Raw genomic sequence first — 22,881 nt, forward strand, 5'->3', positions numbered from 1 at the left:
GTGATGAGATGGATAACTTTGCATTGCCTTGCAGGAGAGTGTGAGGATAAAAATGGTAAAAATCATAAGGCACCCAGGTACTCTGGTAATGAGGCCATGGAAGTACCATAGATGGAAAGATTGTTTCTGCAAATCCATCCACCCCCTCACACTGCCTGGTATCCTCAACAGTGCCCAAGACACATCTCTTTAATTCAAGTAAATTGATGAACAGAAGATAAAGACTCCTAGAATGTGCTGGCTGAGAGCCCCAAGATCACAGAAAATAAAAAAGGAGAGATAATAAAACTTGCTGGGCAAGGAACAACTGTATTACACAAGATGGATAGATAGCTGTGATGATTTGGGCTCATATCAAGAATGCTCCAGGAGGGAGCACCGCCCACAGCAGTCTTATACCAGGGAACAAGGAACGGAGGAAGATCAAGGATGCATTAGACAGGTTTGGTCAAAACTAATGTGGGATAAAAAGATTTTCAGATAATGAAGCCAAGAAGGTGACAGCATAGATCTGTGGCAAGATTTTATTCAGCACTGTTGTTGCTGTTGAACGGATGGACCGGGAGCAAAGAAGAACCTTTCACTTCGCTCTAAGAAACCCACAAAAAAAGCAGGAGAAAAGCCAGCTCCCCATCAGAGAGAGTGCAGCAGATCTCTCCCCGCTGGATTCTGGCTGTGGCAGATCTGCTGAGCTCTGCAAAAAGGGAGAGAGCTCAACTATTTAAAGGTGCAGGACATAAAATGTAAAGGCAATGCAGTTGGAGAGCAGCCGCCTCAACAGATATTTATGCTGTGCTATTCTGGGGACTTCGGCTCCAGCACCACTTGATGATTAATTAGAAAAAAATCTAATCAGGTAAACCCTGTGTCTCCCTGCTGACTACAAACACATCTTATGACTGTAGGGCTTAGAAGTGGGTCCAGTCCAGGGGTTCCAGTTCACTCTGTTGTTTTGCAAATGCAGGGGTTGCTTTTCTGTTGGGGACCACACAAAAGGGCTCTGTCTCTGTCTCGAAAATATGTTGGCATGGGGCAGAGCCTGACTGATCTGGCACAGCCTTAGGCTTATCTCTTCCCCCAGACTAAAGTCCTGCTCAGGCAATCATGCTCTTGCCCATGTGTAGCCCTACCAAGCCACCAGGTCTTTGCTGTGGAAGCAGGTGCTACCCACCCTGTGTTAGGGGATCTGAAACCAGCTCTGACAAATAAAGCACCAGGAAAGATGGGAACATGGTTATTCTACTGTGTCTCTTCCAACATGTCTTCCTAGTCATTTCTATCTAAAGCCAAGCTCACCTGGGACTTAGGTTTTGGAAACTGCACCTGCCTGCCTGAGAAGATACCATAGTAAGTGCCGTCTTCCTTCAGAAATGCTGCCCTGACTAGCAGGCCTACAGCCAGGCTGTAGTAGCCAATTGTACATGCCCTGGCACATGGGGGGCTGCAGTGCTGGGCACCACTGACACCCCCAGGTAAAGCCCTTGGCAATCAATGCCAGCAGCACCGTGTGCAGCTGGCATTGGACGCAGTTACCAGCCGGCTGTGTAAGAGTGTGCAAGGCACGCACGTAATAGCAGAGGTGGGGATGCAGCGTGGGACGTGGTTCTGGGGGGGTAAGAGGCAGTCCTGCAGCACTGCCGAGAAGGACCTGGGTGCCTGAACACGAGTCACAGAAGTGTGCTTCTGTCGCAAGAAAAGCAAATACCGGGTCCTCGGAACAGGAGCGTCACTCGCTAGTCAAGGGAAGCGGTTCGTCCTGGTCTTTTCAACACCAGGCGCCACCAGTTTTGGGGCCCGCACTCCAAGGAAGAGGTGGACCGCTTGGGAAGAGTCTAGAAAAGTGATCCGGGGCCTGTGAGGAGAAGCTGAACGAGCTACGGACTTTTACCCTGGAGGAGAGCAGAGCTGGTACAAGTCTTCAGGCCCTGAAGGGGCTGGACGGCGCGGGGCTTTCCTCTCAGGGCGCCGCGGTCGGAGACGGGGCAGCTTTCTGAGGGAAGGCGGGCGGGCGGGCGCCGGGCCTGCTGCGCGCCCGAGGCGGAGGGTAAGAGGCAGGTGCAAGGCGAGGAGGAGGAGATGGCTGGCTCTTTAAAGGCGGGCGGGGGGGCGGGCGAGGCGCGGGGCGGCGCGTCCGGGCGGCTTGAAAGGCTGCGGCGGAGCGCGGGCAGCGGCTGCGGCGCGGGATGGGCGGCAGGCGGGCGGCGCGGGCCGAGCGCGCTCCCTCACGGTGAGCGCGGGCAGCGCGGGGCACTGGCGGCCGCAGCGCCCTGCTCCGGGGGGGCGGGCGGAGGCGGCGCGGGTCCCGCTGCACGTGTGTTAGCTCATGTGTGCCGCGCCCGCAGGTGAGCGGAGGACGGGAGCGCCATGGCCCAGCCCGTCTCAGCCTTCCAGGCCGCCTACATCTCCATCGAGGTGCTCATCGCCCTGGTGTCGGTGCCGGGCAACGTCCTGGTGATCTGGGCGGTGAAGATGAACCAGGCTCTGCGGGATGCCACCTTCTGCTTCATCGTCTCGCTGGCCGTGGCCGACGTGGCTGTGGGCGCCCTGGTCATCCCGCTGGCCATCGTCATCGACGTGGGGCCGCAGACCCAGTTCTACAGCTGCCTCATGGTGGCCTGCCCCGTCCTCATCCTCACCCAGAGCTCCATCCTGGCGCTGCTGGCCATCGCCGTGGACCGGTACCTGCGGGTGAAGATACCTGTCAGGTAAGACGTGCAGGAGGGACTTGCCGGTCGCCTTGCAGCAGAGCAGGGGGCGCTGGTTTTGGGGGGACCCATCGGTGGCATTGGGAACCGCCAGTGCCATAGGGTGACCTCCCCACACCCCACTCCGCTGCAGGTTGAGCCTGTCCTTCGGGGAGGTAGTGGCCGCAAACTGGACTTTAAGTGCATCTACTGTGTACAGCAGGGGAGGGGGTGCTGGCTGTGTCCGAGCACTACCCGCTCAGTGGGAAAGGGGCTGGATGACAGCACAGTTTGGGGTGCGGAGCTGCCTGCCGTGCGGCGTGCGCAGCCCACACGCAGTGCTCTGATTTAATGCTTCCTCCCAGGACCTGTTTTTTCTTTTTTAGAACGTGGCCTCAAATTGCAGTGGCACTGGATGCTTTGCCGCCGCCTGCCCCTTCCTCTTCCCCAGCTCCCCGTGGCTAGTACCCACGGAGGTGTGTTTTGGGGCTGAGTGCCACCAGAGCAGGGGCTAGCAGCATGGCCCTGGCTTGCTCTGACAGCAGGAATGTAAAGACAGCCCAGACATGACTCCTGCCACTACCTCTCTGCTGAGTGGAGCACAGGGACCCAGGAGCTGCTGTGAAGTCTCCGGGGTATCTAGAGCACACAACGGTCTGGTGCCTGGTGCTGCACTGAGGATAGGGAGACAAAGCCCAGTGCTTCTTATCAGAGCTGGCACCGTGCTTCCCTGTCAGCCCAGAGTCAGAAATGTTTTCCCATAGGAAGGGCTGGTGATGGAGACACCCTGTGAGCTAGGAAGTCTCAGAGTCCCTTTCCTCCTTGTCAGTCTGTTTGTAGACAAAGCCAAGCCTGCAATAAGTGCTGCCCGACTGCCATGACATTGAACTAGGGCAGAGCGCTGAATATAAATCGGGGAATGTGCTGTTTGAACTCCGGAGCTCTGATAGGAAATGTTTAACCCCTTCACTTCTGCACTGCTCCCTGTGTGCCCCTGTGCTGTGAGGCTTCATGGCCATTTCATGCAAAACGGGCTGCTTGCTGTGCTGGGTATGGGTAGAAGACTTGGAGCTCATGCCGAGTGGGCGCTTTAGGTATGTTGTGACAATGGTGTGCTGTGTGGCTGCTCTGTGTCCTGGGTAGGTGGTGATGGAGGAGCTGTTGGCTGCTGGGTACATCAGGTGTGTGTTGTGAGGTTGATGCTGTGTGGCTGTCGTGACACTAGAATTGAATGGCTACTGGGTACATAATTATTGCAGAATTGAAGCAGTGGAGTAGCAAGCTGGCACGGAGCAGTGATAAGACACCCGTTGGTTTACTATTGTGTGTGTGTCTTGACTTGTATGGAAAAGTCCTAGAGAGTATAATAGAAGAGCTCCCTTTTACTTGGTCATTTCTATAGTATTTTACTAGTTTCAGTCCTGGTCAGGGCTGTGAGATTTTTTGGCATGGAGCTGTTGGGAGGTGAGTGACTCAGTCTAGGCTGAGAAGAAAAGGTTTGTCAGTGGGTGCATCTACCCATTCATTCATGCACTGAAGTTACTGCACATTAAGTTTTCATACTTGCATAACCAAGTATTAAATTCATGTGGTGGTGCTACTGCGTAGTAGTGTCAGGGTATGGGGTTTCACAGACGCTAACTGCGCAGTAGGGTATTAGCATGAGTTTTGCCTGGCATGCTACTACACATTGTATTAAACTACTGTGCAGTTAGCATCTTATCACAGACTGGGATAAGAGCTAACAGTGTGTGGGTGGCGGGGAGGGCAGGAGGATGGAGGCAGTGGAAGTCAGGAGCACATTTTCTACCTTGCAGTCCTAGATTACGCGCTGCCCTGCCCCAGGGGTAAGGCTGATGCACTTTTTCTTAAGTAATGATAGCCTGCGATCAAACCTGGCCAAGCCAAAGCCAGAAGGGGACATGTAACCAGCAGAGCCCAGAATGTCAATTGCAAAGTGGCCTGGGTTACCCAGCTAGATAGAACAAGCTCAACAGCAGTTGAATTCCAGTCTGTGCTAACTTGGTCTAATAAAATTTAAAAAATAAAAATTTAATTTAAAAAAAGAAAAAAAAAAAAAGTCGATCTAATAAGATATCAGATTCACCCAAAGACCCTTGTCTGCCTGTATCCTTAGAGCAAAATGGCTACAACCTACACCCCTATGATCTGGTCTGCAGTACTTTTTGGTTTTTTAATCCTACTTGGAGGTACCAATTGTGACAGCCTGTGCGGCACAATTTTTTTTTTTCTTTTTTTAAATTAAATTTTTATTTTTTAAATTTTATTAGACCAAGTTAGCACAGATTGGCATAAGCAGGGATGATTTGTTTGCCTGTTTAGACAGGGCATTCTGGCCAGGTGTCACCTCCACTTGTGGTCCTGATCTCTTGGGAAGAACACAATGACCTGATTCGTCCTTTCCTTTCTTAAGAAAATATTATGTATCCTGCAGTGAAATAACTTCTTAGTGCCTGAATGGAGAAGAGCAGGGCAATGATTATTAGCAAAGGGTCCAGCACCAACTGATTCTTTGCCATCTGGCCCCTGATGTGCACCTCCCAAGAGAAGACTGTCCCCAACACCAAACTGAACTTTACTCCCTCTTGACCATTACCATTTAGCAGGAATTTTTCTTATGTGATAATGTAATCACTGATAAGTTGCGCTGTGATAGTGCCTAAGAGCCCAAGTCTGAGCCCACCTAAGTGCTGCACAAACAGGGAAGAGAGAGAATGTCCTGCCCAGGATAGGAAGAACAAAGGAAATGTATCTCTAGTCCTGCACCAGCAGTGCAAGGCAGTCTCTTGCTCATATGGAGGGTGGTGGTGAGGCAGTTACACAGAAGGGCTAGGTGGAACAGAAATTTTCCCTGCTAATTGTGTCCTTGCTTAATCACTACTTATCTCTGTTTTAGAAAAGCTTTTTAGCTTTGGGAATTTCCTTGCCTTTTTGATTTATTTACTCTCATAAGGTCGAAGCAGAGCAGGCTATCTTGCTACTGGTTTATCAGGGTAGAAGTTATGACTTCAGTCACACAATATCAAAGTTTGTGGTTGGGACAGAACAATGTTTTTTAAATGATTTTTCAAAACTCTAAGCCCAGTACAGTTTTTCACCTGGCTTCTTGTTGTATAAAAAAGGCCCCTGTGTTATGAAAATGTGCTCCAAAATGCTTTTTGTGAGTCTGCTTTAAGTGCTGTGTCACTGAAGTGCTAATCAGGGTAACACTAAGCCCACAGACTTTTAAAAGGGCTGTGGATTTTTTGGGAGACTTGTTTGAGACCTCAGGACAAATTCTCAGCAGTCCTGGTTGATGATCACCCACAAGCTGCTTTAGGATCAAGGGAGAGTGCTGGGTGCTGTGGGCAGAGCCTGGCTTCTTTGCAGTCCTTGCCCTGAGAATAAGTTCCTAGGTGCTCAGGTTCCTGAAGTGGAGATGCTTACCCCAAAGAGGGGGCATCCTCTAGCAGTGATGCAAAGGCGGGACCTGGCCAGGGAAGGTGGATGTGAGGACTGCTGCTTCTCTATGCCCCAACTTGGGATCTCCCTGTGGTTAGTGCAGGTGCCTGAGATGCAGGCTGGGAGAGGTTCATATAGGGGCTGAGTTATTTGTATACGCATCCGGATCATCCAAATGACTATCCAAATGTTCTGGTAAAGGCATGTTGGGTTCTGTTTAAAGTGACCTAATCTGAGCCATTTTTTTTTTTTTTTTTAAGCCTGTCCTGTGACTGTTGTGAATAAATGGGAGGAGGGATCGGTGGTGGCAGTGAGAATGTTGCTTCATTCTTTGCTCTGGGTCTTGTGTCTTGCTCAGACTGAGCAGCAGGGACAAGTGGGCTGTGACTGCTGGACAGGAAGGGGCAGAGGGGCACATCTTGAACTACCCTCCTTGCTAGGTGCAGTCTCAAGAGCACAGGCCAAAGCTAAGTCCAGCACCTGTAGGCTGCAGCATATGGTGGAAGAGACCAGGGAGAGCTGTGAGCTCAGGACTGCATCTCCAGCAGGTCGGGTGTTGGAACAGTACAGAGCTGAGAACAAGGCTGTGATTTGATTCTGGAATCTATTAACAACCACAGCAGAGATTTACATACAGAGAGATACCCACTGCCCTGGTAGGAAGCAGCATGCACCCAGGGCTGCCCGCCTACAGTAGCACAGCACCAACACATTCCACCTTACAGCGATGTGAAGGACCAATGACTGACAGCAAAAAGACGGAATGCAGCATGGAGGCAGAGCAGCCCAGGCGGAAATGAGCACCATATGCATAGCACAGAGGTGAATCTACCAACTTTTTGCCATGACCAGGCTTGGTAGCCAGCATTGTGCTATGAACTAGGCTGCAAGGTTGACTGACCAGTCAGGGAGCTAGCTGGAGAAGTGGGAGACCTGGACTACTTACCATCTCTGCCACAGACTCCCTGAGTACCACTGGGCAAATTGCTTATTCTCTTTGTGCCTCTGTGGGAATAATAGCACTTAATAGTGTTGGGAGACTGTATACTGAGGGGTGTGATGTGTTCATGCACTGGGGGACAAGCCATCAGATACCTGTGATGAGATGGGCAGAATGCCTCCCAGGGAAGTCACCGAGGGTTACTGGTGTCACTGGAGGGAGTTTCTCAGTGGACACCAAAAGCACGTGTAGCTGTATCAAGGAGCTGCCTGTCTCGCCAGCTGAGGGACAGTGGACGTCAATCTGTCTGGCACGTTCGTTTGTTCTTAAATTAACTAGGAGCCTCCTCTGCCACATGCCTGCTATCAGGGGCTTACGCAGTGAGTGCTGGCTCTGTGCTTGCTGGCAGGAAGGCGCTCTGGCAGCAGTGCATGTCCAAGGCTGCTGACTCCTGAGGTGTGGAAAGGGAATGAGAGCAAGAGGGTCCTTGGCCAGCACTTTGCCTTCATCCTTGTGCCAGGGACCAAGCAGATTTTGAGCCCGAGGCAGTCTCTATCTGAGTTCTAGGACATCCCTCACAGGGTCTGGCTTGTATTTCTACACCCAGGACAGTCTGGTCTTAAGGTCTCTTCACGCTCAGTCATTTACTGAGAGCCTGCAGGAGCAAAAGAGCACTGCCCAGGAGAGAGAGACCCCATGGGCTAGGTCAGGAGTTGACAGTATTTTTGGGCAGAGCCAAAAACACCCACAGCTTTGACTTTTAAGATGTTGGCATGCCAGGGGCAGATGGTGGGGGAGCTGCAATGTGCCCGATCCTTGCTTTGGCAGTGCAGACCCAGCGCCTTCCCTGCTGTCCACCGTGAGGTGTGTGTGCACCCTCTGCCAGCAGTGACCAGGGCCAGGGCTCCATGGACCCCGGTCCAGCCGCTTGTAGCCTTCTGGCTGCCTGCCACAGCTGGCTCGGGCTCTGCCATGGAGCCCAAGCTTTTCTCAGCAGGCAGCAAGGAGTCTGCAAACAGCTGCACTGGGGTCTGTGTAGCCCCGACCCAGCTTGTTGCCACTGGCAGGTACATGTGTGCTTTGAGGCAGACAGCAGGGAAGGGGCCAGGGCTGCACCACCACAACAAGGATCAGGACCTTTGCAGTTCCTCTGCTGTCTGCCTCAAGGCACATGTGCCAAGGAAAATGGCTTTACGTGTCATGCTCTGGCACATGTGGAGGGGGTTGCTTACATGTGCAGGAGGTTGCCTACCCTTGGGCTAGATCCTATATGACCCATTAAGTGTCTAAGTGAACTGAAACACCTATGTGTGATCCTATTCCATGTTTTGAGTCCCTGGAAAAAAAGGGAATGCACTTATTTGAAATGCTTCATCTCAGCCTTAAGACTCTGGCCCTAGATGCTTGTTATTTTTGTAGCATTATTTTTTTTAAAGAGTGTTTTGACATGCATTTTCCAGCCAGAGGGCAATAGGGGCCTGCTTGTTAGCGCCCCCCCCCCCCACTGCCACCAAGGGAGTTGGTCAGTGGCAGCAGCTGATGAGGCTGCTACCCATGGAGGTCTGATATGGGCAGTCTCAGACTCTTGCTAGAGCTTGTGGAAATGGTTAGAGCACCTGCACCATTACAGTTTAAAGTTCCAGGTTCTTTAATGAGCTTCTAGTGTTCAAACAGTGAAACACAGAAAATCACTGACGCATCAGCAGCCCATTAAACACTGGAATCTCAAAACCCTAATGGTGCCAGTGCTTCCGCTGCTCCCTCTGCTACTGCTACAGCACCAGCGGTGTGGAAACTGTTAAAGCACTATTGCGGTTGAATATTCCCAGTGCTTTAATGGTCTCTGGTGCTTCTAAAACACCAGGACCCATTAAACCACTGGGAATGTAAAGAGCTATTAGAACTTACCAAATCAGACCCTGCTACCACTGCACCCCTGTTATTCTTGCCACCTGGCAGGAAAGGTGGTGCTGCTGCCTTTGAGTGGTCTTGGGTTGATTGGGTGGCTTCTGGGTAATGAGACTATCTGCAGGACTCCCTGACAGCTTGCTGCTGGGTGGGCTATCAGGGAGTCAGATGCTCTCCCTCTCTCCCCCATGGAGGGGAGGGGTAGGTACACTGAGCACTGTAGGATACTGGGGGTGACATACTGGGATATTAACCCTGCACATACATTACATCTGTGGCAGAAAAGTCTTCTGCAACAAAAGTTGATGTTTGAAACAGTGTTTTTTGTTGTTGTTTGTTTGTTTTTTGTTGCTGATCCACCGTTCTAATATTGGGTGGATTATTTTCTTTTTTCTTTAATGCAGCACAGACCATGACAAAAAATGAGCATATGCAAGCTCACTAAAAGCACCCATCTAGCACCACAAAAGTACGGTATGTCAAAGGCCTCAGCTACATTTGACAGCTAGCGGGAGGATGTGTCCACCTTTTCTGTTTTAACTTATACTTGATTGGGTGGAGCATCAAGGGCAAGGTCCACCCCAATTCTAACATGGCTAAGATGCACTGAACATTGACAGACATGCAGGCCCCCACTGTAATTCATGGCTCTTTACATGAAGTACCATGAGTTAGAGCGCACCCCCCACAACCCAACAGATGTTTGTATCTTGGGTTGCAGGCAGGTTCAATTCCCCCCACCCTGCCCCAAGCAAGCAGTGAGTTGAAGAGCTGCCCCTCTCCCCAGGACTTCCCGCTGCTCCCAGCTCTGGAGCTGTTAGCAGGGAGGGAGGGGGAAGCCAGTAGCAGTGAGCTGTTGGCTGGGATTTGCCTGGCCTGAGCTGGAAGGGGGCAGGTAGATCAGAGCCCCCTCCTGCCTTGCAGGCCTGGCCCAGCTTCCCCCCAGTACTCCAGCTGGGGAGGCTGAGAGTGGGGCATGAGGTGGGGGGGCTCTGATTTCCCACCCCCACTTCCAGCTCGGGCTGGGAAAAGCCCAGCCAGCAGCTCACTGCTCCGTCCTCCATTGCTGATGGCTCTGGGGATGGGCTTCATCAGCCCAGCCCTGAATATGCAAAAAATTTACCCAAGGGAATACAAGTTCCCTAAGGGGCTCTAAAGTAGAATGCTTTCATCTAATACCTCATTGAGGAGGGTTAATTTTTCACATGCTCAGCCACTTTAAAAGAGCTCTGCAGCCACGTGCATGCATCGCAGCATGGCGAAAGAGTGCTTTCAGGGGCCCAATAGCATGAAAAATGTAACTTCTGTCTGTGTCCACTAGTTTCTTCTGCATCCACTAGTTTGTCACCAGCAACACACAAGGCAGTGATGTATCTAGTGTCACATACATCCACCTTCGGCTCCCCCCACCTGGGTAACCAGGTACCCATCCACAGCTGGGTTCAACCTGTGGCACAAGCCCATAGCCACTCTGCCACCACAGCCCTCAGGCAATGCACTTGTGTTGTGCAGCCCAGGCACCTGCCGACGTAGCAAGTCGCAGCAATAGGATAACTGTGGATTCTGTCCCTGCATAAGTCCATAAGCCAGACTTCAGACATAAGTCAACATTTTCCAACATGGGTGCTTAATGTGAGGCTTTAAACCCATAGCTGCATCTTCATCTCCGTATTTGTAGATTCTGACCTGATGATCATCTCTGCTTTCATTTCTTCATGTGGGAATCATGGTCCTGTAATTTAAAGGGACATTTCACAAAGGAGCCCTAGGTAGAAGGTCCCATTGAAAGGCAAAGTATTACCTTGGAGGACAACTGCCCACAGGGGGAGCAGTCTTTCCTGTTATTGCCATGTTGCAGGCAAACTCTTCTTGAAGGGGAAAAAACGTTTTGTCTTCAGAGCCCAGAAAGAAACTTCTGAGTTTCACCATGTAATTCAAGTGGCTACAGACCTTCCGCTTCGTCTTGAACCCAGCTTCCTCTCCTCCTGACAGTGCATGTTCGGGGAAACCCTGCGTGATCAAATTAAGCTAATGAGCAAAGCCGCAGGTGTGAGTGACCGCTGAGCGTTTTCATTGCTGCACTGCCACTGTTTTGATAGAAAGAAGCCACGTGTGACGTGCCAGCTGCTAATCAAATAGTCCAACTGTCAGTCAAAGGGCATAGTCACTGCCTGGCCATTATCTTTGCTGCTGTCAACCCTAACCTTAACTGAGGATTGCCAGGAGCTTGGCTTGCTCTTGGGGAAATGCCTGGTGTCTGTCTGCTTGGCCAGGAGCATGTGTCACTCAGCAAGTTAGCACTCATGGACACAGGGCTGAGCAGTGGTAGAAAAGAAATCTTTGGTCAGCAGTGGTACGTGTGGTTCAGCAGCTTTTGCAGCAGCTTCCTCTAGTCCTTTATCAAACACTCCTGCAGCCACATCTGGTAGAAATCAGGGCAGGGTTTGCAGGTGTTCAGAAATTTTTTTTCTGAAATATTAGAGGTGAGAAATTGGCTGAAGCCAAATCTCTTCCCTGAAATTTTTTTGCATATCACATTTTACAGTAATAAACATTTTCTCCAAAATTCCTACGTGGTTCTAATTCCAGCTATGCTGGTTGGCTTTAGGCAGTCTTTTTTTTTTTGCCACTGACTTCTTTGCCTGTATGATTTATTAACAGTGCTTCATAAGAAGTATTACCTGCCTATCCACAGAGGCATGGCCCTGTGTTTAGGATGCTCCCCCAGGCTAGGAGGGTGTGTTCCCTACTCTGCTATGAATGAATTCTGAAAACTTAGGCAAGTCACTGAGCCTCAGTTTCCCATGCAGGTAGTGACACTTGCCTGCATCATGGGGATATATAAGGGTAAACAGATTGTGAAGTGCACCGGGGATGGCCATTAGGGCTGTGTGAGTCTTCAGACAGAACTTTGGATCTGGAGAAGGTTTGGACGCTTTAGGGCCCGAAGCAGCACGTCCGGGTCGAAGCACTGCCTCATTCAGCTTCCCGAATCGCTTCGGAGCTGCCTCGGAGATCTGGCCATAGGATATAATGGGGAAACAATAAAATATCTATAACTTTGTTGTTTTTTGTCCAATTTGGATGAAATTTTCAGGGGTAGTAGACTCTGCAGAGAGCGTGAAGCCTGCCAAGTTTCAAGAAGATCGGTGCAGGATCTCCAAGGCAGCTTTGGAGCCACTTCGGCTGGTTTGAGGCAGAAACCCGGTCCAGAGCTCCAGATTGGATCACAGCCATACGAAGCGGCTGGATTCAAAGCCGGATTGGATTGCTGCCAACTCGCACAGGCCTAATGGCCATGCATGTACCTTTAGATAAAGGGTTAATTGTGATTTGTTGGAGAAGTTTTGTAGGGAAAGCAGATTTTTTACTCAAAGCTGGGAGCTCTCTTATTGCCCCTCATTTCTGTGCCCTTCCTGACTTTGCAGCCGTGTTGATCTAGCAGACTTTCCAGGAATCTCCTTTGCAGCACATATGTGCTTCTGCCCTTGTGCAGGCCTGCGCTTCCTTGGGTGGGACCATGCTCTTGATCAATGTGCTGAGTCAAATTCAAAGTAACTGGAAACAGCCAAATTGGAGCATCTGGCAGGAACAGACTTCCCCCTGCCCCACAGAGTGCTTCCCCCCCATTGGCTCCCCATCCTGGATGCCGATGCTGGTAGAGACATCAACAAAGGGAAGGCTTGGGGGTGTCTGGCTACCTTGTGTCTACTAAAATCCTGACTTCCCTTCAGGGTCCCAGAGGGGAGTGGCAATGTTGAGGCAAGCCGTGGAGGCCCGCCTGGACAGAGCCTACACCTCTGATCTAAGCCATGGCTCCAGGCCTGATAGTATTGCCGCATTAGGCTTCAAACACAAAACTGCAGAACAGCTTCAGCATGAAGACTGCTTTCCAGGTAGGCATGCAAAGGGGCTGGCGGATACTGTGCAGGGCAGGACCTGGTGTGGAAGGAACAGGATCCATCAGGGACATGATTTTTTAGTCAATCGGCTTCCACTGCAGCAGCTCAGAAAAGGCAAGAGTGAATGCATTCAGTTAGGGGGATTGTTTCTTTGTGCTCCCCGCCATCTGTCTGTGCCCACCTGTTCTCTCATTCTGTAAACTCCTTGGGACAAGGAGCTTCATTTTGTCTGGTCTCTGTACAGCACCTTACGTAAGGGGAGGCTGGTTCAGGACAGGGGATCCTGAGTGTGCACAAATGATGATAAATGATGCACTTCAGTACCAGCACAGGTTGGTCAAATGTGGGAGTGAGCATTTTGGTGGGTCGAAGGTGGGTTCCAACCCTCCTCCCAGCCGTACCCAAGGCAGTTCTCAAGGACCAGATTCTGCCCCCTTTTTGCTCCTGTTGGTTGGTATTTTCTTTGGCAAGTGCTTTCACCAGGGTTGCTCATGGAAGAACCTGCAACGCAAAGGGTGGCAGAATCCGAGTGGATATTGTAGATGGGACTTGGGACATGTTGTCATTGAAAGACCTGTTAATGGTTTTGCAAAGGAGTGTATTTGCACTCACAAAGCTTGGGCCACAGAGAACCCTTTCATACAAACTACTCTGGTGCTCACTTCTTTCAGAGACTGGGCACTAGCTTAGATGGGGCCATCAGCCAGAACGGAAGGGGTCTTGGCTCTCTGTCTTGCTGCAGGCAGAAACTCCTGGGTAAGGCTTCCAGGCCTGCTCTGTGCAGTGAGTCAGACTGGTCATGGTCACCATGGGTCCTTCCGGCTCTGACTTCTATGAAACTGAAAGGTAGACCATTTAAAACCAATGTAAGGAAATACTTTGTCATGCCTTATACACCTACCCCATGGAGCTCCCTGCCACCTCCTGTCAGTGAAGCCACAAATGCAGGTCAGCTTGAAAAAGGATTTCAGTGTTGTACAGGGGATGGGATGGCCTTGTGGTTGGTGTTTCGGCCTAGCACTCTCAAGACCTGGGTCTATTTCTGTCTCTCCTAGTGCCTTGGTGGGTAACCTTGAGGTCATGCTTAGTGCTTTGTTCCCTCAACTGAAAGAATGGGCTAATGATGTCTCCTTTATAAAGTACTTGGAGATCAATGCTGAAAGATTAATAGCTAGGTCTGTCTGCGAGTATAGTGAGAATATACCTGGCTACACTAAATACAGTAAAACTTTTATAAGGAGTGGAAAGTCCTATAAACCAGCTGTTCCCTCATGGTGGTTACAAGGACATTTCCTGCAAGGGCAGGTTCATTCATAGCTCTTCACTAGGGTGTTTCTTGCACCTTCTGTAACCTTGGGAGCCGCTCACTGTTGGAGGTGGGAGACAGGACCCACGGAAGCCCTGCTTTGCTTTAGAAGAGGAAACTGGACCATGGTATCACTATCACTCTGGCTTCAGCTGCCACTGCTACAGTATTGGCACCAGCAGCTAAGGAGTTCATGCTGCTATCACTCAGCACCACTGCAGATGCCAGAGCAACAGTAGTGAACATCATTGTTTTTAGCCACCAGTAGTGACCAAAACCACTAAGTATTGTAGTGGCTTTCGCTCCCAAGGTGTTGGCCAGGCTGTAGCAACCTTGGTGATGGAGCAGCCGCTGGCAGTAGCAGCAAAACCCCTGCAAGACCGATAACCTACTTGTGCAGGTTGTACATTTGACAGTCCTGCTCTAGAATTTCAGCTTTTCCATAGTACCAGGAGGGGTAAGTAAGATCCTTGGCTGACTTTCTGCATTCCCCTCCTTGTAGTTATTATTCCCATCGCACATAGAGGTCCTCCCAAGTCAGACCTCCATTGTGTGAGGCACTAAACACATCCAGAGGAAAATGCCCAGAAGCTCCCAGTCTAAATATAAATGAGAAATAGGTTGGAGTCTGATAGGTAGGGAGCACTATAGCAATGGCGTTGATCAGCTGGACAGACGGCAGGCTCAGCACACTGGAGGCCTAGCTCTTGTCAAGCTTGTTGGATTTCTTTGAAAGTTGTGGCTGTGTTTCCTTCTAAGCAGAGGTGATGCAAGGTGCAGAATCTCCCTTGGCTGGAGGTATCCAGGGGCTGGGTCAGTCTTTGTGACATTCACTGAAAGTGCACAGGGCTGTGTTTGTGCTTTGTTTGTTGCTGTTGCTTTGTGAGCATCCCTACTTCACTGCACTCCATCTCTTGGGGATGGGGGCTGAAAAGGGAGTGTATGGGGGAGAGACCCATTTCTCGAGTCAGAAATGTTTATTTTTTGAGAGCACTGCACTCAGAAATGGTCTGCTGGATACTTTCTACACACGTTACATTCCCCTCCTGCCAGAGGAGCTCTAGACCAAGAGTTACCACTTTAGTTTGTGGTGGCTTTGAATGGCAAAGCTTCCCAGGTCTAACCTGCTGAGTGGCAACTGAGGAGGGCTCGTGAATCCATTTGGTATAATTATATCAAGCAAGGCTGGAAGGAAGCTCAGTGGGGAGGAGAATAGAGTAAAAGCTAAGTGGAGGTGAAGTGCAGGGTTAAGGAAGATAGTGAGTCTGCATGACTGACATCAGGGCAGCTGCAGAGAAACAGCTGTATGTATGGTAACTCCAGCACCATCCCATCCTCGAGATGTGCATTCAATTGAGCTTTCCGAGATAAACCAGCGACATACATTTTCCTGATAAATCCTGTCCCCGCCTGCACAGCTACTTTAAGCAGCCTCAGAGCACAGGAAGCAGTGAGAGGTCCAGATATCTTTGCAGGAAGACGCTCATAACAGTGTAGTGTAGGAAAGAGACTATTCAAGCAACTTTGCACCTCTGCAGCCTTGCGTTTCTTTACCAGCAGACTCCTTTTGAATTCAGCAGTAACTGAATATGTGGTGCTGCCTTGGAGGTGCTCCCCAGGTCTCACAGTAATAAAAAGCATTGCTGGAGGCTAAGCAGGAACTCAGAAATAGGTGCAGTAGGGTAGGAAAGTTGCAATAGGTTCCATGCATCTAACTTGCTCCACAAGCTGGTGTGGGGCTGATGGAGCTTCAGATCTGCTTCCTTCCTGCTCCACTAGGGTTGACCTCTGAGATAACGAGGGGAAGGAACAAGTGCTTGAGCCACGGGTGGTCAGCTGGAATCATTGATAACACTGCTTCCATTTCTTGCTAAATTCAAGTCTTCTGAGAGCATGAGTCAATTTTCCCTGCAAAATAATGAGATTAGCTTAAAAATCTTTCATTTTCACAAATGAATGATGCTCAGATTCTTGTTATTTTGTCTTCTGGGTATTGAAACCTCAGGGGGCACATTATCCAGAATTTCTTTGCAATCATGAGGTCCAAAAACATACTCTTTCATAGATTCATAGATTGTTAGGGGCTGGAAGGGAACTTGCAGATCATTGGGTCCAGCCCTCCTGCTCTAGGCAGGAAGACAACTGGGGTTAGGTGACCCCAGTGAAGTAACTGTCCAGTCTCCTCTTGAAAACCTCCAGGGTAGGTGACTACACCACCTCTGCAGGGAGTTTATTGCACAGTCTGAACACCTTGACTGTGAAGAAGTTTTTCCTGGTATTAAGCCTGAAGTGGCCTCCCAGGAGTTTGTATCCATTGGTCCTGGTCTTCCCTGAGCATGCCCTAGTGAACAGGTGTTCACCGAGCTCCTGATGCACTCCTCTGATACAGCTGTAAGCCACTATCAAGTCCCCTCTCAGCCATCTCTTCTTTAGGCTAAGGAGGCCCAGGTCCCTCAGCCTTTCCTTGCATGGCTTGTCTTGCAAGTCCCTGATCATACAGGTAGCACTCTTCTGGGCCTTCTCAAGTTTTTCCATATCCTTATTGAAGTGCGGTGCCCAGAACTGGATGCAGTACTCCAGCTGTGGTCTCACCAGTGCTGAGTACAGTGAGAGTATCACTTCCTTAGTTTTACACGAGATGCATCAGTAGTGTGTTGTTTGCCCTGCTGACCACTCCCTTGCGCTGACTGCTCATATTCATATGATGGTCAGTCATTACCCCTAGGTCCCTTTCAGCCATGGTGCAAGTCAGACTGTCACCACCGAGCCTGTATGAATGTTGAGGGTTATTTTCCACCAGATGGGACTACCTTACACTTGGAAGTGTTAAACTTGATCTGGTTCTGGTCTGCTCAACTCCCGAGCCTGTCCAGGTTCACCTGTACCTGCAACCTATTTTCTGGCATGACCACACTGCCCCATAACTTGGTGTCATCCACAGACTTGGCCAGCAAGCTTTTCACTACCCCATCCAAATCATTGATAATGGTGTTGAAAAGCACTGGTCCAAGCACGGACGCCACTTGCCACTTCTCGCGAGGATGATACAGATCCGTTCATGAGAACTCTGTGGGTCCTACCGTGTAGCCAGTTTCCCACCCACTGAACCATCGAAAATCTTCCAGTTTTCCCACAAGGATATCGTGGGATACTGGATCAAAAGTCTTTTGGAAGTCTAGGTATATAACGTCTACCACATCTCCTGTGTCCAGGTGGCAAGAGACCTGGTTGTAGGAGCTGAGACTGGTAAGACGAGACCTACCTGTGACAAAGCCATGCTGGCTGTCATTCAGCTTCTTACCTTCTGCGAGTGTATCGCACATAGATTCTTTAATGAGCTTTTCCAGGATTTTCATGAAAGCTGGAATTTCTTGATTCTTGCTTGACTCCAGGAGTTTGAGCATTCAGAAAACCATCAGTTGTCACAGAAGCTGCAATAAAATCGCAAGAGATTGTAAGGTAGAATTTAGCTTACTGTGAAGGGAGGGTCAGTTAAAAGATCTAATGGAAACAGTTTATTTCCTTGCTCCCATTTTCTTTCTGTTGTTTAATAAATCTTATTTTTAAGGAAACTGTTGTAGTCCAATGGATTTTCTCCCTTGTGCACCAGAAGAAAAGGAGGGAGTGGATAATGTCAAATAGTGGCAATAGCTTTGAATATGGTCTAGGGTCTGGGTTAAACAAGCATCCACTACAATGTCCTTCCTCAGAAGGTGTGTCTCATAGGACTGAAGTCAGGTGAACGCAAGCTGAATCCTGAAAATAAAGGTATGGTAGGACAAGGGGGCAGGTGATCAAGGACAATGTCAGATGCATAATAGGTGAGCCACAACCACAGCCGACTACAGGCAAAGGACACACCCAAAGATGCATGGACAAGCCAGAAGGAATGATTCCAATCATCTGTTGTGATGTCCTGCTTAACCTAGGTGAGAAGTCATCATTTTTGGGATTCCTACATCAAGCTATGGCTTCTCAATGAGCTGGAGCAGGGCTTTTGGAAAGAGAATCCAGTTGCTTTGGAGACTGGACATATGGGGTTTGTCTATACTGCATCAAATGCTGGTCTTGGGGTGGACAGGGCTTGGCACATCCCACTTGGCTGAGTCCTCTGATGCACTCCAAAGCTGGAAGTTCATTTGGAAGGTATTCTGAACATGTGGGAGACTGAGTGCTTGAGAGTAGTTGCTGGATATGAGTCTGGAGCCAGAGGTTTGGCAGTGAAAGTGTGTCAGTGGATTTGCATGGGTAGGATTTGCTTAGCCCTGTGCTCTCAGTTGACACGGTGTAGATAAGCCCATGAAAGGAGGCGTTTCACTATAGGGAGGTTGATTGCCATTGTTCTGAATCACAGAGCTGCTCTGATGTTCCACCATCAAGGGCTTTGGCTATCAAAGAGCTCAGGCTAGTTGTGAACCCTTTGGGCTCCCTCACAAGCATATTTTAATTTAGTCAAGCATATTTTAATTTAGTTTAGCTTCTATGCCGTAATGCACAGCACTGCACGGTATAAGCTCTCCCTTCAAGGAGAAAGACAGTTTTAAAGAATATGAATCTGAAATGGAAAAAAAACAATCCATGGTTTCAAATTAGAAAGAAAATTCCCCAGATTGAAGTATTTCTGAGGATCCTGAAGACCTATAAAGTAATTTATGGGGGACACTTGGATTTTATGCAGAACCAGATAAATCGCTCAAGACTTACAACACAGAATTGGGTAAATTGATATCTCCTCTGCTTACCACTCCTTTTCTTGGGATGATTTGTCTGCGCTGGGGAAAATGGTGAGAACAGTTAATGCAGAATATTCCACAATAACTCCCTGGAAATGGCTTCTGTGGGGACACACTTATTCCGGAGTAAAAGTGCATTTTTCTTCCTGGAATTTAATCCATTCTGAAACCAGATCATGCTAAACCAGAAAGGACAAACTTAGTACCATGCCCACGTGGGATTGTTTTCTATAAATACTGAGTGGCTCACAGGCTCCTTACAGTATGGCATGAATTAGATTGTCTACTGGAAATGTTGTCAAAAGCAAGGAAATGGGTTACTGCACCTCCGTGTGATTTGTCAACTGTGAGATTAAACTTGTGAGCACAAGATCCAGAAACATGGCTCACAGTACTCTTTGGATTGCTGCCCAAAACTTCAACAGGTTCTTCAACCTCTGTCTACACTTCAGCCAGCATTACAGTAGAACAGCATGTCACACCAGGTGGGTGTGCGATGCATTACAGTAACCCCACTGTACATTTATCCTATGCCAGTGGGACTGAAGAGGTCAGAGTAGGCCATCCCTTGTGTCCTAGTGGTTGCATTTGTTAGATCCTTCAAGGGACACAAGCCATCCCAGCTTCTATGCAATAATGCACTACACAATATAGGCTTCCTCTTTGGGTAGGAAGAGGGTTTTAAAAAATGTGATTCTGAAATGGGGAAAAAAAATCCCATGGTTTCAAATTAGGAGAAAATCCTTCAGTTTGAACTACTTCTGAAAATCCTGCAAGCCCATAAAGTAATTTGAGACCTCTGGATAACCAAAAGCTCTGCGAGGTTGAGCTATTCCAGCTAAAAGGGTTAGAGAGACAGGTCCAAAAGGAGAGGGACCCATCCTGGGAAAAATCAGATGGTAACACATCCAAGGGAACAGCAATCCAAGAAAGAGATACTTGACAGACGGAAGCTGTGCTGGTAAAATAAACTAAGGGCAGAGAGGCTGCAGACAGTGAGATGTGAGTTTGCAACGTAATACAGCAGTAAAATAGACTTGTGATATTTTTGCACAATGTTCATGCATGTCATAGCATGGAGAATAAGTAGCTCCAAGATAGGGTGGTCACTGACCCATCCCCAGAATACAGGACATCACCTAGTTGGGTGGGGGAAAATGATCTCTGGCTTCCTCGGCCAATCAGTGGTAAGGGGCAGGGCCACCACTACATCAGCCAACCAGCATCAAAGGGTGGGGCCACCACAAAAAGGCCACCTCCCTTCCTCCCTCCCTGCCTCTCTGCCTGGTTCAGAACCCTGCACCACCCTACATCTAGGCACAGCCAATAGAATTGCAAGGACAAATGTTTGACATGTATTTCCACCAATCAACTGAAAAACAGGACATTTTGCAGTTTGTTCCTCATTTAGAAATGGACAGGGGACAAAGGGTTTAAAAACAGGATGGTCTGGTATAAAACAGGACCAACAGCCACCCGACTTCTAGACCTCTGTGTTCCTAGGGCGACCAAAAGTACAGTGCTTCCAATTCTTGTGGGCACCTTGGGCACCGGGCAGAGGAAGACTCAGTGGAGAGTATTTAGAGGAGCAGATCTCAGCATTTTTAGACTCAAGGCACCCCTCAGAGAATGCCAGCTCTTGGCTTTCACTTGTTTTTTTTTTTAATACAGAAAAATATTAGAGCAAGTTTTCTGTTACAGTGACCAGAGCAGGTCAGAATGTTTTCAGCGCTACAGATTCATGGTTGAAATCTCTGGGTTTATCATGTCTGCATGCCTAATGGTGCTAATGTTGTATGGCAACTCACAGCATCCTTGAAAGGATTTTGCAGCACCCCAGGGTGCCTTGTCACCCTGGTTGAGAATCACAAGTTTGGAGGCAAGCTACCAAGACTTTTCCAGCCAGGAATTTCAGAAGAGCTCAGCTCCCATTTAGGCACCAAAGAAATTGGGTATGTTATTACAAGAGCGGGGCAAAAAATGGGTGCTGAGTATTTTGGGCTCCTATACATGTTCAGGGAGGCTGCTCCAATGCACTATAATTACAGCTCTCAGAGCATGCTCCAGCACACTTAACTTACAGTGCTTGGAGCTGCATTAGTTAAACTGACCCCTCACCTCCCAGGGCACATCTATAAGCCCCCATAGAGTCTGTCCCTGAGGTATTTATTTATTTGATTTATGTGCTGCCCTTTCCAACAAAGACCCACAATAAGGAGGACAGACTAATTTATAAAACAGGGGAACAGCAAGAGAATTAAACCACTTATGAAAGAACTAGAATATCAGCAAAAAACATAGGCCCCTCTAAAAAATATTGCAGACTAACTTTGCTAAATGCCTGTCCGAATGAGAAGGTCTTATAGTGCTTCCAAGAGATGCCCAGGCTTGGAGTCTTGGGCCTGAGAGAGCTGAGCAGCAACAGCTGAGAATGACCTTTCATACATTTTTGCCAAGAGTAGAGCCCAGACCATTTAGGGCCATATGAGTCAAAACCAGCACCTTGAATTATGCCTGGAAAGCTACTGGGAGCCAGTGAAGACTGGTGCACTGGAGTTATGTACCCACCCCTGGCAGAAGTGGAGCCACCATGTTCTCTACCATCTGCAGCTTCCAGACAGTTTTCAAGGGCAGCCCTACATAGAGCTCTGAAGGACTGAGGGTATTGAGACAAGGGAAGGTTAGAAGACATTGTTATGTGAGTGAATTCACTGGGGATGAATGAATTAAGACATGAGATGACTCTGAAGGATGAAAACATGGAAAGCAGAGAAAAATGATGTACAGTGGCTCCAGGACTTCAGCCAAAAGTGATGGCATGATAGAGAGGGCAGCCTGTGTTGAGTCTGCAGAGAATCCGCCTGGCTGCAAGAGAGATTTAGACTGGAATTTTTTATGGGAAAGTCTGGAAGCTTAGTCACTTCTGACATATAATGCTAAAGTGGAAGAAGCAGCAAGAATGTGCTAGAACAATGGAGAGCAATGCTACTTAATCAAGGGCTTAAAAATGTTTTCAGTGGTTCTCCAAGTGCTTATTTTTAACATCTAGGGAACATTTTTCAAAGCACGTCATTGGTTTTAGAAGCCTATGAGCATGTTGTCCTTGCAGTCAGAGGTGGGTTTGTTGAATGCCTGGTTACACACAACGTGGAAACTGAGGTGACTCAAATGTCAGCCCACTAAGAGCAAGTCTATGGCACCTTCATATTGAAGGCATGAGCACCACCCAGGAGCATGCCTACCCATTTGCACCCACTCCCTGTATGCCAAGTCCTGGAAAGGAGGCAATATATGTGCCTTAGGGCAGCCCAAAGCTGCTCTTAGGCTCTCGGCACTTTTATTGGTGTGTACTCAGGGCTGTTCTAAGGTGACTACATGGCCTCATTTCCAGGATTTCAGGGGTGTAGGTTGTAGCCATGTTGGTCTAAGGACAAAGGCAGACAAGGTTCTTTGGGTAAATATGATATCTTTTATTAGACCAACTCAAATAGTTGGAAAAATTCTTTTTTCCAAGCTTTTGGGTACAAATACCCTTTGTCAGGCTGAGGAAGTGTCTGCAGATGGTCTGTGCTCTACCTGGATGTAGTGGTAAAGCAGCCAAAGGCCAGTTTGTAAGCAAGAAAACCAGTCAGTTAAAATGTAAATTGAAATGGTCTGTAGGTGATAGATAGGTGGGTGGGGGGAAGGGGAATGAATGTCGCTGTAGTCAATGGATGGGGGCAGAGGGGAAGGGACTGAGAATATAGCTGGTAAAAAGTGGGAGAGTTTACCTGGGGAGTCAGATGTTAGGCAGGTTATAATGTGTCATAAATCCAATCTTATATATTTAGTCCTTAATTTTTTTGTATCCCGTAGATTTATGAAGTGAAGTTCTTAGGCTTGTCTGTGAAAGGTGTTTTGTAAATTCCCTTTGAGGATTAGACCTGAGAGATTGGAGAGAGAGGGG

At 48.8% G+C, this 22,881-nt stretch overlaps 1 protein-coding gene across 1 annotated transcript in view; it reads left to right on the top strand.

Annotated features, from left to right (window-relative positions):
* Window positions 1-2,189: 2,189 nt before the first annotated feature.
* Window positions 2,190-22,881, top strand: part of ADORA1 (adenosine A1 receptor) — a 69,033-nt gene continuing 48,341 nt past the window's right edge. Inside the window, exon 1 of the mRNA XM_090026219.1 lies at window positions 2,190-2,705. Within this exon, the coding sequence (XP_089882345.1) occupies window positions 2,365-2,705 (341 nt within the window). The 5' untranslated portion in view covers window positions 2,190-2,364. The remainder of the gene's footprint in view (window positions 2,706-22,881) is intronic.

The sequence above is a fragment of the Crocodylus siamensis genome, chromosome 13, assembly GCF_052110815.1.
Source record: "Crocodylus siamensis isolate JL-2025a chromosome 13, ASM5211081v1, whole genome shotgun sequence".
In the NCBI taxonomy this organism is placed as follows: domain Eukaryota; kingdom Metazoa; phylum Chordata; order Crocodylia; family Crocodylidae; genus Crocodylus; species Crocodylus siamensis.